The following is a 14,439-nucleotide window of genomic DNA, read 5'->3' on the forward strand; positions in this document are numbered from 1 at the left end:
AGATTCCTTCTTGCCTGGGGGAGACCAGCCTTTGTTCTGTTAAGGCCTTCAACTGATTGGATGTGGCCCACTCACATTATAGAGGGTCATCTGCTTTCCTCAAAGTCCACTGATTTAAATGTTAATCTCATCCAAAAAAACACCTCCATGGAAACATCCAGAATAATGCTTAAGTAGATATCTGGGCACCACAGCCCAGCCAACTTGACCCATAAACTTAACTATCACAGCACATAACAGTGGTTGTTATAACAATGGGTAAATGGGTAACACTGTTGAATCATTAATTACCTAGCTGGCATTGCTCTGAGCACTTATATGAATTAACTCATTGAATTCTCAAGACAACCTATGTGCATGTGAGTGCACACACGTGCGTGTGCGTGTGTGTGTGTGTGGTTATTTCCATCTAAGACACGAAGAGACAGAGGGTCAGAGAGATTGCACAACTTTTTGGAGCCGGGATTTGAACCCAGGCCCTCTGGCACCAGAGTTCCTGCCACCCACAGCAGGGATTCCAGCCATCGGTGCTCACCCTTCCTTCCATCACACCAAGGGCGCTGCCCTCCTGACACCTAATGACACACTGGCAACTCCATCGGACGTAGAAGGTGATCAGTCCCTACCAACCCCACCAGGAAGACCACCGACTTGGTTAAGTAAGAGGCATTTTATTAGGTGGCATCAGGCGGATCCTATTGCCACCTCACAGTGTAGAACCAGTAGAATCAGGAACACCTCCGGCCCCCGCTGCCTGACCTGGCCCCTTGTGGGAAACAACCCGGGCAGCATCAGGACCCACCCCTGACCAGGGGCCAAGGTGTGTGACCGTGCACTTGGGGAATGGCCATTCCAGCCCCACGGGGGCCCCATGCCAGCTGTGCTTGAGGAGGGCCCAGCCCTTTCGGGGCCCCCTAAAAACTGTGCTCCAAAGTCACCACTTCTCATTCCCTGGCCACCCAGAATCTACCCAGGATGCATTTGCAAGTGTCCACCGATTGGCTGCGTCAAGGAACAGGCCTCCTAGGGGCCAGTCCACACAGAGCCACTAACATGCAAAGGAGGGATGATTCTAGAGGCAAGCCTCAGCCCGGGCTGGACGGGGACCCAAGGAGAGGTCTCAGGGTGCTGGGGAAGGTGGGAGCAACATGTACCCGGGCCTGTTCAACCACAGCCAGTGGGTGCTGAGCTCCTGCAGGAAACCCCAGGCTCTAGAGGCAGGACCCGAGAGCTAAGGGAAGCAGCAGGAAGGGCCCCCCAAAGTCTGCCAATCTCACAGCCCAAACAGGAAGGACTAGCACATCCCACACCTTGGCAGATGGCCTGCAGCAGTCCCCCCAGACCCCCAAATGGAGATAGCCAGGAATCCGTGGGTCTCAGGTGAGCTCAGGCACTCTGGAGCAAGGCACACGGGGTCTAAGGCATTTGGTTGGGCACAGGTACCTGCTGGTACAGACGTATCTGGGCAAAGTGCTAGTGAACCGCCCGGACTAAAGAGGGCAAGGCCAGCTGGTGCCCCCATGCCCTGCAGCCACGACTTGCCAGCCCTGTAGGCCATTGTGGCCACACGTAATCCTGGAGACCCGGAGAAGCCGGGGCCAAGGCCGGGGCCTCTGTGGGTAGTGAGGTTTGCCAGGGGCCCCAGAGCTGCCTCCTTTTCCTCCACGGATCCATGAGCTACTCTACCACCATTCCTCAGGTCCCTGAGCCACTGGGCCACAGTGTAGAGGAAAGGGAAGGGAACAGATGGAGAACCAGCAGGGCACCAAGGTCACACCTACCAGATGGAATTTCTAGGACAGCCGATGGGGTCAAGGGTGGCGGCCCTGTTCCCCCCACAGCATGATCTCAAACCAGAGCCCGGCATCTGACTCCAAGGGTGGGTAAGGCCAGTGGCGGGCAGGGGGCAGGCCTCGGCCCTAGAAAGGGGGTCGTCCCGTGGGGAGCAGGGTGGAGGGCCTGGGGTGGGGTCAGTGCACTGAGGTCAGTCGTTTGGACAGACAGACGAGTGGACGGCGGAGGCGCCGAGCAGGGCTCACTGCATGTACGGGTAGCGCCAATCCCCCAGAGGCTTGTGGGTCTCCTTGATGACCTGGGGTGACGTCCACCGCAGGATGTAGTGGGGCCCTCCTGGCTTGTCATTAGTCCCTGTGGAAAAGACAGCTCTGTTTATCTCCAAAAAGATACAACGGCTCTGGGCAGAGGGAAAAGGAGTGGGGAGGAGCTGATGGAATAAATGGGGCACCAGCACGGGCAGCAAATTGCCAAACTAACCCTAACACAGTCATAGCAGCCAGGGTTTCCCGAGCGCATCTGTGCGGAGGGCACTCAGCCAGAGGTCGAGCAAGGCAGGAGCCGGCGAGCAGGCAGGACGCCCATGCTCCCCAGGTCCCTGCACACCACCTGCAAGAGGTGTCCGGGAGGCAGGGGAGCACCGTGGAGGGCACTGGACTGGGAGTCAGGAGACCTGGTTTCCGGCCCTTGGGAACTCTGGCAAGTCACCGCCCCTCGCCGACCCTCAGTTTCCTTATTTGTAAACAGGAGGGGGATGGACTACAGTGGCCTGGAGTATGACAGTAAAAGGTGTGGGCGCTGGGACCCAAATCCCAGCTCCACCACTCTCTAGCCATGTGCCCTTGGGCAAGTCACTTCACCTCCCTGGGCCTCAGTTTCCCCCTCTATAAAATGGGAAGAAGAATGGCAGCACCTGAGCTCAGGAGGCTGTTGGCAGGACTCTGAGTTAGCACAGGGCTGGCCCACAGTGCTCAGTAAATGGTGCTACTGCTGTTCCTCTTAACACCCTTGAGATGAAGGACCGAGGGTCTCCCGCCAGGAACTCGGCCCCCCTCTGGAAAGGGGGACCCACTCACCAGAGGTTCGGGACCCCCCGAAGGGCTGCTGGCCCACCACTGAGCCAGTGGACTTGTCGTTGATGTAGAAGTTGCCGGCAGCATTCCTCAGCATCTCTGTGGCCTCCCGGACAACATCCCTACAAGGCAGGGCAGCGGTAAGAGGCAGCCAGCTCACCCTCGTTCTAGACCCAGGGCCAACCTCCAACACCCCCGTCCCAGCCCACATGGGCCACCCTGGTGAGCATGAGGCCAGCCGCCAGCTCTGGGCCCTTGACAAGCTCCCGGGAGTCTCTGAGCCTCAGCCCCCTCCTCTGAAAAGGGGGTTAGCACGCCTCCCTCGCAGGGCATCTGTGAGGGCTGGATGAGGGTCAGGCTGTACACACGCGAGGGAGTGGCCCATCTCGGTCCAATTTTCCTGCCCTTGGGAGATGGGGAACCTCCAGACCCCCAGCCTGCCCCTCAGGTTCCAATCCCGCCTCCACTCTTAAAGGCAGACACGGAGAGACAAGCAGTACCACAGAGAAAGGAAAGGGCAAAGCCTCAGGTTTACCCTCAGGTTTAGTGCAGACACGGGGAGACAAGCAGTACCACGGAGAAAGGAAAGGGCAAAGCCTCAGGTTTAGTGTCCCGGTGCTCAAGTTGGAATCCTGCCTCTGCCAGACAAGCAGTGCACCTGGGCCCGAGCCTCTGTCTTCCACTCTGCAGCCCCATCAGACCCGGGGAGCAGGTCAAAGGCACTGATCCCCCGGCCCCACCCCTAGACACCTACATTCAGCAGCCAATAGTGGGGCCCCGGAATCTGCATTTTAACAAAGAGCCCACTGCCTGTGTCTACCTGCCGGTCAGGGCGGAGGTGAGGAAAATGGAGAGAAGCAAGGGCAGCATTATTACTAGGATCAGCGCCCAGGAGGGCAGTCTCCGGGGACAGCAGGGTCCTGTGGGGACAGGACACCGGGACTAGAGTGGAGGGGCTGCGGCCACTCACTTATCCTGGGCAAATACTGCCCCCGTGAGGCCATAGCTCGTGGTGCTGTCAACCAGCCTCAGCGTCTCTTTGTACTTGTCATCCGGGTAGACGTACACGGTCAGCACAGGCCCGAAGATCTCCTGGGAAAGAAGCCCCAGGGTCAGGCCCCACCTGGACCAACACCCCGAGGCCTCCCATCTCCCTGTTCTGGCCTCCGCCTCTCCCCATCCCCCTCCTCAGCCCCTGCAGGAAGGGCCAGGCGCTGCCTCCCGCTGGGTTCCCTCGGGGATGGCTTCCACCTGGCCCAACCCACCCCAACCTGGCAGAAGATCCAAGGGGTCTCTGGCCTCCCTGCCAGCCAGACCCACACCCAGAGCCAAGGGCCCAGGCCCTTGGAAAGGAGAGAATTCTGGCAACAGCCAGCCCAGGAACTGCCCGATGGTATCACCGTCCCCTCTGCCATCAAGGGGCTGGAGGAAGACCCCCACCCCTGCACTGTCCTCCTGGGCAAGTGCCCTGACCTCTCGGAGCCTCAGTTTCTCATCTGTAAAATGGGAACGATATGCCCACCTCATCTCTGTCAAATGCCTGGCCCACAGTTGAGTCTACAAGTGTCAGCCACTGAGATGGCCGCAGGGGCCTCGGTGGCTGTGGACAGCGCAAGTGCCATGACACCAGCCCGGGTCAGCAGTGTCGAAGACAGAGCACTGGATTTGGGGTCAGGAGGCCCGAGCTCAGGGCCTGGCTCTGCTCTCACCGGGTGTGAGACGGTCCCCTCATAGGGCCTTGCTTTCCACATCTGTGAGATGGGATGACGCCCTGTGAAGCACCAGGGCCCTGTGCGTGCGCCACGCTCGGGGGAGAGGTTGCCTCCTCCCGGCCCCGGGCCGCCCGTCCCATCACCTCCTTCATGATGGGATCCCGGGGGTCCTTGCTCTCGATGATGCAGGGCTCCACGAAGTAGCCCACGGAGTCGTCACACTGGCCCCCGGCCAGGACGGTGAGGCTGGGCGAGGAGTGGGCGTGTTCCAGCCACTTCCTGATGCGGCTGAAGGACTGGTGGGGTGGGGTGGGATAGGGGGCGTCAAGGGCTGGCTGGAGGCCATTCCCAGCAGCAGCCCCCTGACACACTCACCCCAAACACCTGTCCCTGAAGGGCCCAAATTCTGAAGTGGGGGGAGGGGGGGGAGGGGGCCCTGACAGAAAAAGTCGGGGCCTGGCTGAGCCAGGGCAGAGACAAGGGCAGATGTGCACGCTTGTGTGTGTGTGTGTGTGTGTGTATGTGTGTGTTAGAACTACAAACATCACAAACACACATATAAATGTATGGCCATGAATTTTTAGGTTTACGTATGTAGGCACACATATGCTTGCATTATATGGATGTTTGTTATGTGTATGTGCTTGTGCATGCAGACCCACAAGCGTGCCTATATACACGTATGAACCTGTACACAAATGTTTCTGTATAGGATATGTGTGCATGCGGGTGTGCGTGTGTTTACGTGGGTGAATCTACAGGCATGCTCCCGCTCAGAGATCTAAATGAACGTGTTCACGGCTGTGCACGTACGTGCGTGTTCGGGTTGATGCACGCGGTGTGCAGGCCTATGTGTATGTGTGCGTGTGAACACAGGCACTTAAAGGGGGCTTGTCGAGCCTGGGGCAGGGTGTGCGGGAGGCGAGTTGCCCTCGGGTACGGATGCCTCTGCCCTTTTCAGAGCTGCAGGGGTGGTGCATGGCTATCAGGCTGCCCTGCTCGAAGCAGCAGGTCTGGGTCGCCCCTATAGCTGTCCCTACCCCTCCCACCCAGTCCAGGCACGGGACCCCGGGAACGGCCTGCTTCCTGCTCGTACCTTGGCATCAATCACGGCGGAGAAGAAGCTCCCAAAATCCTCTGCAGGCTGGAAGCAAGGGAGGCATGGGAGGAGACAGAGTCGGAGACAAAGGGAGCGCCCTCCCCGCACACCCCCCCCCAGCCTCCAATCCCATCAGCCCCCTGCTGGGCCGTGGCGGGGAGGCCGGCGCCACTCACGTTGCCCACTTTGATCCTGCTGCGCTCCTCCAGCAGCCGCCCTTTGATCTGCGGCCACAGCGAGCGGGGCACGTAGAGGCGGGAGCAGGCCGAGCACTTCTGGCCGCCGTATTCGAAGGCTGAGCGCAGGGTCCCGCTCACCACGCTGTCCACGTCAGCCGAGCGGTGAACAAAGTGGAAGTTCTTCCCGCCACACTCTTCAGGGGTGGGGCGGGGAGGTGGAGGAGCATGAGTAGGGGGTGGGCTCCCCAGGCCAGCCCAGGGGCCCAACGCACTGCCTACACCCGTCCGCAGGGCCCTGCGACCAGCCCCAGTACTGGGAGGACAAGGGCATGAGAAGGCAGAGTCGGAGTCCAACAACCTCCCAGAAACTGATCAGCCAGGCCTGTCCTCCCACCCTACAGATGAGAAAACGGAGGCCCAGGCAAGGGCGAAGGGCACCAGGGGGCAGCAGGACCAGCTCCCCCATCTCACAGATGAGAAAACTGAGCCCTGGGGGTGCTGCTCAACATAAAGGCAGAGAAAGGACCAGAACCCAAGGCTCCCCAAAGCTGGTCCACTCCCTGCAGTGGGCACGGCTTCCTTTGAGACTTCCCCTGACCCCTACCCAGCGAGAGGAGAGGGGGCCACCCCAGGTCCACGGCCAGGGCTGGCCCCTCTTCCTGATCCACGGTGGGGACACCCCTCCTCAATCTCCTTGGCATGAGGAAGCCTCGGCAGATCACTCCACCCTCCGGGCCTCAGTTTCCTCACTCGGTTAAACATCAGCTAATAGCAGCTCATGTTACAAAGCACTAACTGCCAGACTCAGGTCAAAGCACTTTGAGCTCCATCTCACTGAAGCCTCACAGCAACCTCCCATTATCATCCCATTTTAAAGACAAGAAAACTGAGGCACAGAGAGATTAAAGTCTCATACTCAAGGGGGGAAGTGGTAGAGTAAGTAGCGGTCTCTCTCCCTCAGGGAGATGGTGGGAAGGAGACAGAACAGAAAACCATGGAGAGCTCACACAAGGGACTCACTGTCGCCCATCTCGTGAAGGCTGGACTGGGGCACACTGGGGAACTGGAAATCGGAGATGCAACAGCTGGCCCTGAGGAGCGTCACCTGCCCTGACACCCCCATCACAGCTCCCACCAGCTTAAGAGGCAAACTATCATATATAGGATGGATAAACAATAAGGTCCTACTGTATAGCACAAGGAACTAGATTCAATATCCTATAAAAATCATAATAGAAAAGAATATGAAAAAGAAAATATATATGTATAACTGAATCACTTTGCTGTACAGTGGAAATTAACCCAGTATTATAAAATCAACTAAACTTCAATAAAATTTTACAAAGTTCCCACCCGCTCAGGCGTGGGGTCCAGTCTCCCCGTGACCCCCCCTTCACCCCCAGGAGCAAGAACGCTGAACCACCAGCTCCAGCTCTGCCATTACTGCACTGTGTGACCCTGGACAGCCCTCTCTCTCGAGAGGTCTCAGCATTTTCCCGGAGTGTGTTCCGTGAAAAACATGGTCCAGGGGGTCCTCTGTCAAAACAGGGTTGTGTAGTCCAAAGAGTTTGGGAAACACTGCACATCAGCCTTTGCTCTTGAAGATAAGCAATGCATATATTAGTGTATTAAAGGCTCTGAGAAGTCCTGCAGGTGAGGAATCCGTTTTACTTTAAACACAGCGCACGCCAAATGTCCTTGACCATGAAACTGTTTCTTTGTGGGAAAATTATTATTTTGACAAGACCTGGCCCCGCTGACCTCTCAGCCCCATCTCCTGCCACCCCCCTCCCTCCCTTCCCCAGCTACACTGGCCTTGTTTCTTCAAACACAAGCTCATTCCCACCTCATGGCCTCTGCATTTGCCATTTCCTCGGCCTAGAACTGGGCTATGCAACAGGGTAACCACCAGCCACACGTGGCTATTTAAGTTCAAATTAATTAAAATTAAATGAAACAAAACCTTCACTTCCTCTGCCATGCCAGCCACGTTTCAAGTGCCCTGCGGCCACACGTGGCGAGTGGCTATACTATTGGACAGCACAGATACAGCCCATGTCCATTACTGCAGAAAGTTCTACTGGACAGTACGGGTGCCCATGATGGTCCATCCTCCGGATCTTTGCGAAGCTGGTTTCTTTTCATTGCTCAGGTTTTAGCTCAAATGTTCCCTCCCTGAAGAGGCTCCCCACCCCACCAGCCACCCTAAGTCACAGTCACCCACCACGCCCAGCCCTTGAGGGTCCCTGCCTGTCACCTCTTTGCCCTCCTTTAATTATCCACAGCCCTTCTCACTCCCTGACATCATTTATCTAGTTGTTTACTGTCTGCCTCCCGCTGTTGGAATAGAGGTTCGTTAACGGCTGGGTCTCTGGGTCTCATCATCCTTTGCATCCCCAGTGTCCAAAAAGTGCCTATGAACATACTTAATAATTTACTTGCTGAATGATGGATGGATGAATGAATGAATGAAAGAAAAAATGCACACTCTGAGGCATAAATGCTCTGTATAAGTGCCAGAGCAGGGGCTCCACCCTGAAGGAGTTCTCTGCACCTGCAGGGCCGCCCCACCTCTGGGGGCATCACCTCCGCCTCGTCCTCTTTCATGGCGGCCAGGGCAGGGAGGGGTCCCTAGGGCTGTAGGGCAGGGCACGGGGAGAGGGGCCCTTACCTCCGGCCAGGCGTGGGAAGGCGTGGAACCGGTCCAGGTTCTGGGCCACCTGCCTCCACAGGTGTTTGAAGGTGCTAAAACCAGAGGACAGGGCAGTGACTAGGGAGCCGGGCTCAGGCTCCTGAGAGGGTGAGGGGCCTGGGGGGTAGGGAGCAGGCCCTACCAGAGGAAGAGGCTGGAAAGCCCAGGGAGGGGCGCTAGGGTCAGCAGCCCCACAGGAGGCGGGCAGGGGTCACAGCGGTGGTGGTGGTGGTGATGGTGATGGGGAACCAAGTAGGTGGTAGCAGCTGGAAATGGGCTGCACTCCGGGCCTACAAGGAGGGAGCAAGGGGAGGCCTGGCGGCAAGACAGTGCAGAGAAGGGCCAGGCTTTGAGGCCAGGGGATGCCGGGTTCGAGTCCTGACTCAGGCATACACGGTTGTGTGATCTTGCGCCCACCGCTTAACCTTTCTGAGCCTCAAATTCTGTGCCACATCTGGGAACTGGAAAGAACAATTCCACCTGGCAGGGCTGTTTTGTGAGGCTCTGATGTGAGTCAAGTGCTTAGGACAGTGCTGGGTATGCTATGGGTGCCTGATGGGGGACAGGCACCACCGTGGTCTGCGAGGGGCACCACGAGCTCACGCCCAGGCTCCAGAGAACCTAGGAGGGTCCTGGGAGAGGCAGCTCAGGCCCCTACCTCCTCCCTGGGCTCCAAGTATGACCAACCTCAGCACCACAAAACAATAAAAATGCTAATCACCAGGGAGCTGGCGACACAGCAGCTAATACTAATTTATGACTTTCCTACCTTTAAGCCCGCTGCACATCAGAGCATGGCAAATGGGGGCCAGGCCCGCTCCGCCCGCTAATAGGCAGAGACCCATGGGGCCCGTGGCTGGCAGAGCGGGCCTTTTGGAAAACAGCCCTCCTCAGCAATTCTAACGCTGCCATCGCCACCGGGCAAACCTTAGCAGGGGTTGTTGTTGCAGGGGAGCCTGAGGCCAGGCAGAGAGGGCGAGAAGCCACCGCAGGTGTCCCTAGGACACCTGGAAGGCCCGGAGTGCAGACCCCAACATCTCCACCCAGATGACCCATGGGGACCTCAAACTCAAAGTGACCAGCATGTGATTCATCTTCTCCCCAAGGCTCCCAGGTGCCCAGCCATCTGGGTTGCCCACCTCGGTGAACGATGCCCACCTCCTGCCCCGAGCCTGGATGTTCCCACTGAACCCCCCCGACCTTGACCCCACGGACAGGTGATCCAGTCTCCCTGCTACTGCCTCACTTGAATCAGCCCACCTCACCCCGTTCCCACGACTCCAACTGAGTTTAGGCGTCCGCCATCCCTCCCCGGACGTGACACCTCCTAACCCGTCTCCTGCTTCCACCCACTGGAGACTTGTGCTCCGAGTAGCCAGAGCGATCATCTAGATCAGAGGCTGCACACGCAGGGGCCCGGAGGGGCCGGACAGAGAATGAGTGAGGCCGTCCAGGTAGGCAGAGACCCAGGGCCTGTCAGGATGGGGGGAATCAGAGACCTCCCGCCCGCCTCCAGCCAATGGTGCCACATGGAAATGCAGGCCCAGTGGGACCAGGTTCTTAAAAGAGGCCCAATATTTGGATTTTTACATGAAACTGTCCCAATGGTACAAGGTTGGTCCATCCCTATTAGGAGTCAAAGAACACAAAGCCACTTGCCAGGGCCCACTGGAGAGCTACCATCTGCAATCCCTGCGTGAAACAAAAGAAGCCTGATTAAGCCACGCCCCCTGCATGTAACTTTCCGTGGCTGCCATCATCCTCAGGATAAAGTCCAGACACCTTAGCAGGCTCATGGGGCCTCACAGTCACAAAGACTAAATCCCCCAAGAGGTAGGACCTTGTCCACTCCACATGTTCACTGCCCAGTCTTAGCACTGGCAGAGCCTGGTACACATGGGGGCTCCATCAACACCAGCTGAGTGAGTGAGTGAGTGAATGAGCAGCTGTGACCGAACCATGTCCTGCCCCTACCCTCTGACCCTCGGCCCCCAGCTCCACACTCCAGCCCCACGGGACCACGTCCACCACCCAGAGCCCAACAGCTTCAGCCTTATGCCATATGCTGTTCCCCCTCCTAGAACGCTCTCCTCCACCTCTGCCTGGCCTACTCGTCTGCTTAGATGCCACCTCCTCCAGGAAGCCTTCCTGACTCTCCTCCTCCAATTTATCTCAAGCTCCCTTGTGCCCTTTCCAGGGACAGTGGTGGCATCGAAATCCATATCACCAAACACCTGTAGGCCGCTTCGAGCCTGTCACACTCCTTCTTGTCCGTTCATTAGTTTGGCCTTCACGATTACTCTGCAAGGTAAGAATCATGACTACTGTCATATAGGTGAAGAAACAGGCTCAGAGAGGTGAAGTGGCTCACCCAGGGCCACACAGCACTTGACCTCTGGGCTCACAGCCCCAGCTCCCGGACAGAGGTCACGAGGTCTGGTGAGCGTCCCCAGGCCACCCTGCCCATCCCACCTCGGGGACTTACGGCACGCTGCCTGTGAAGTTGATGCCACACAGGTGCTCCGAGCTGGTGACAGTGTCCCCAAACGTGGGCCCGTCAGCTGGCACAAACTGGATGATGTTGGGGGGCAGACCGGCCTCCCGGAGGATGCGATAGACGGCATAGCTGGCCAGCATGGCAGTGTCACTGGGCTTCCACAGGACCACGTTGCCCTGCCCGGGAGGCACGGTGATGACTCATGAGGTCAGGGGCCACCAGCCCCAACTCCCACCCTACCCTGAAGCATGGCCATCCCTCACCTGGAGCCACCAGGACCCCATGCAGGCCAGGATGTCCCCTACCCAACCCCACTCCTACAGGTGCCCAGGTGCTGCACCCCAGGCCCTAGAAGCCCTTGTCAGTGAGCTCACACCCTGCCCTGTCTGCTCCCACATTCTGGCTACGAAAGGCTCCCTTCCTCTGGAAGCCTGTGCCCACCAGTCCTGCCAGCACCCCGCGGGCAGGTCTGTTCTGGGTGTTTCCAACTCGCTGGGTGCTCACCGGGCGAGGCTGGGCAAGTGCTCACAGGGCTCTGTCTACACGTGTCCTGGACGAGGGCACATGGGTGCCAGGTGTGTGTGCGTCTGTCTGAGTGCAGATGCATGAGGATGGCCCTGTGCACGAGCACCCTTCCAGATCACCCAGCTGCCCCTGACAGCTGTCAGCCCTCCTCCTGCTGCGCCCTGAGCCACCCAGGACCTCTGAGGGTAGGGCTGCATCTCCCCCATCGATTGGGAGCCGATGGCCACCTTCACCCTGATAACGAGTGGAGCCCATCAACTTCGAGACCACCTGCCCAGAGACAGACCAAGCCCAAATCCACACCTGTTCCGTCATTTGCTAGCCTTGCAACCCTGAAAGATAAGTCACCAGGCATAGAGCAAGCACTCAAAGGTGAGCTCTAAGTATCATCATTAGTAGCAGCCCCTATATAACGCTAAGCCTGCACCGGGCCAGACCTGCCTGGCGTTAGATGCGTCACAAGCATGGTCTCATTTGCTCCTCATGACCCTGTAATGTAAGCTTTTCTTTTACTTCCACTTTGTAGATGAGGAAACTGCCTCAGAGGAGGGCCGGGACTTGCCTGGGGTCCCCCAGACAGAGTGGGGCAAAGCTGGGACCCAGACCAGCCTCTGACCCCCAAGCCTTTTCCACAGCCCCCAGCTGCCTCCACTTTCTGTGCTTCTCCCCGCGACTAGGGCTGGGACCCCAGGGGTTCTGATGTGGCCTCCTGTCTGTTGACAGGGGAGTGATGACCCGTTCCCACCACGCCCGCCTGCTGCCCACAGCTCACCATCAAGGCCGGCGCCCCCGCCAGGTTGCCGCCGATCGCAGTGAAGTTAAAGGGGGAGATGGCTGCCACGAAGCCCTGGGGAGGGAGGAGGTGGTGAGGCCAAGCCCAGGGCTTCCAGCAGCCCTCAACGCCCGCTCCACCACCGGGGGGTACCTCCAGCCCCCGGTACACCACGCTGTTGGTGCTGGGCGGCACGCTGATGGGCTGCTCCCCCTCCAGCTCCACAGCAAACTTGGCGTTGAATCGGAAGAAGTCAATGAGTTCGGCTGCGGCATCGATCTCTGCTTGGATCACCGTCTTCCCCTGTGAGGCGGGAGGGCCAGGGGGTCAGTGGTGGAGGACGTGCCTCCCAATAGCCCTCTTCTGACACTGGACCCTGAGCCCATGGTGACACTGGGTTGCAGGTGCATTTGGGCCAAGAACCAGGAGACCTGAGGACTGTAAACATTTCCTTAGACTGTCTGATCCTCCTGACGGCGAACGTGAGCCGTGGGGAAAGGACTCTGGGCAGCAAGAATCGGGCTTTCTCGGATCGGGCGGCCCCTCCTTGGGTCACTGGCAGCTGCTCACCCTGCTCAGGACGCACAGCAGGGGAAGCTGAGCTAAGATGCACTGCCTCCTGCTCTGCGTGGCCACCATGCTTCCGACAAGCTCCTGAGTCTTAAGGCAAATAAAGAGGCACCTTCACCTGGTCTTGGAGTGTGTGCGCCTCTTCCTGCCCAGGTGTGGCTCACCTGGGACACTCTGGAGCCCGACACCCACCCCAGGGGCTCTGCTGAATCAGGAGACACTTACCCGGGTGTGGAGCTGTCATACCAGCTCCGTGCAGCAGAGGGCGCTCTCACTACGTGATGGCGAACCGGAACAGCCCTGGGGTGACCCAAACCCCCTAAGGCGAAACTAACCCTCTCTCAACTGCTAATGCCACTCCCTGGCTCAACATGCATTCAACTCAAAAAACATCTATCAGGCACTTCTGTGACTCCAGGAAGACACGGTGCAAGATGCAGAAAGACAGAGAACACTAACATGTGATTACTATGCCCAAAAAACTTGTAAAGGGGAAACAAACACAAAGGAAATCATTACACCCCGATGGAATCTGAGCTATAACCGACAGAGGAACAGCATGTTGGGGAAGGGGGGCGGGCACAGAGGTAGGACAGATCCTTATGGGCTAAGAAGGTTCTAGAAGCCTCACAGAGGAGGTGCTATCTGGGCTAGGCCTTGACAGTTAAGAGTTCATGAGGCAGAGAAGACAGGGAGCATTCCAGGCAGGGGACCCGGGGCAGAGGCAGGAGATGGGATGTTTGAGGTGTCCAGGAGCCTTGCTAGGTCCAGGCTGGTGACATCATGGGCGGGATGGCCTGGCAGGAAAGGGCAGAGCGGCTGGTGAGCTGGACAGAGGTAGGAATGGAAGGGCTCTGGGGGCTGGCTCAGGACTTGGGACGTGACCCTCAGCCAGAGAGAGAGATCTCGGTGGTTCATAAGGCTAGAGTGACCTGCTGGAGGTGTCACAGAAACCGCTCTGAGGGCTGCAGAGGTCTGATGGAGCCTGGAGGACCGTGTAGGGCAACTGTCAGTCCAGGCAAAGCACGACAAGGGCCTGGTCCAGGGCGGGGACAGAAGTGGATGGGAGGGGCCATTTCCAGAGCAGGACACGCAAGAGTAGTTCAATCCACCTTGCCTACAAAATATATAGGTCTGTCCCCTCTCTGAGGCCTGGTCCCTCAAGGACACCTCCTGGGCTCCCGCACGCAGAGCAGGTGTGGGCACCCAGAAGCCGCTCAGCTGACGCCTGCTGAATTGGATGGGGTACGACTGCCTCCCCTACATCCCCGGTTGTGCCGGTGGGCATCTCACCTGTCCCACCATGGTCTTGGCCAGGATCTCTGCCCTGCGTGGCCCACTCAGCATATCTGCCGCCTTTAGGAAGACCTGGGCCCGGTCTGCAACAGGCTTCAGGTCCCACTCTTTCCTGGCGGCCAAGGCGGCCTCGATGGCTCTGTGGAGCAGGGCCTGATGAAGAGGGAAAGGTTGGAGGCTTCCTCCTGCAGCAGGAAGGGTCCCAGAGGAGCGAGGGAGGGAGGAGAGAT

At 58.3% G+C, this 14,439-nt stretch overlaps 1 protein-coding gene across 1 annotated transcript in view; it reads right to left on the reverse strand.

The window, feature by feature from the left end:
* Positions 1-651: 651 nt before the first annotated feature.
* ALDH4A1 (aldehyde dehydrogenase 4 family member A1) overlaps positions 652-14,439 on the reverse strand; it is a 31,349-nt gene continuing 17,561 nt past the window's right edge. Inside the window, exons 5-15 of the mRNA XM_068539026.1 lie at positions 14,207-14,362; positions 12,497-12,646; positions 12,344-12,418; positions 11,035-11,222; positions 8,529-8,602; positions 5,855-6,051; positions 5,676-5,723; positions 4,723-4,875; positions 3,838-3,959; positions 2,871-2,989; positions 652-2,148 (exon numbers count right to left, since the gene is read on the reverse strand). Coding sequence (XP_068395127.1) covers positions 2,036-2,148; positions 2,871-2,989; positions 3,838-3,959; positions 4,723-4,875; positions 5,676-5,723; positions 5,855-6,051; positions 8,529-8,602; positions 11,035-11,222; positions 12,344-12,418; positions 12,497-12,646; positions 14,207-14,362 — 1,395 coding nt within the window. The 3' untranslated portion in view covers positions 652-2,035. The remainder of the gene's footprint in view (positions 2,149-2,870; positions 2,990-3,837; positions 3,960-4,722; positions 4,876-5,675; positions 5,724-5,854; positions 6,052-8,528; positions 8,603-11,034; positions 11,223-12,343; positions 12,419-12,496; positions 12,647-14,206; positions 14,363-14,439) is intronic.

Source organism: Eschrichtius robustus, chromosome 3 (assembly GCF_028021215.1).
Source record: "Eschrichtius robustus isolate mEscRob2 chromosome 3, mEscRob2.pri, whole genome shotgun sequence".
Taxonomy (NCBI): domain Eukaryota; kingdom Metazoa; phylum Chordata; class Mammalia; order Artiodactyla; family Eschrichtiidae; genus Eschrichtius; species Eschrichtius robustus.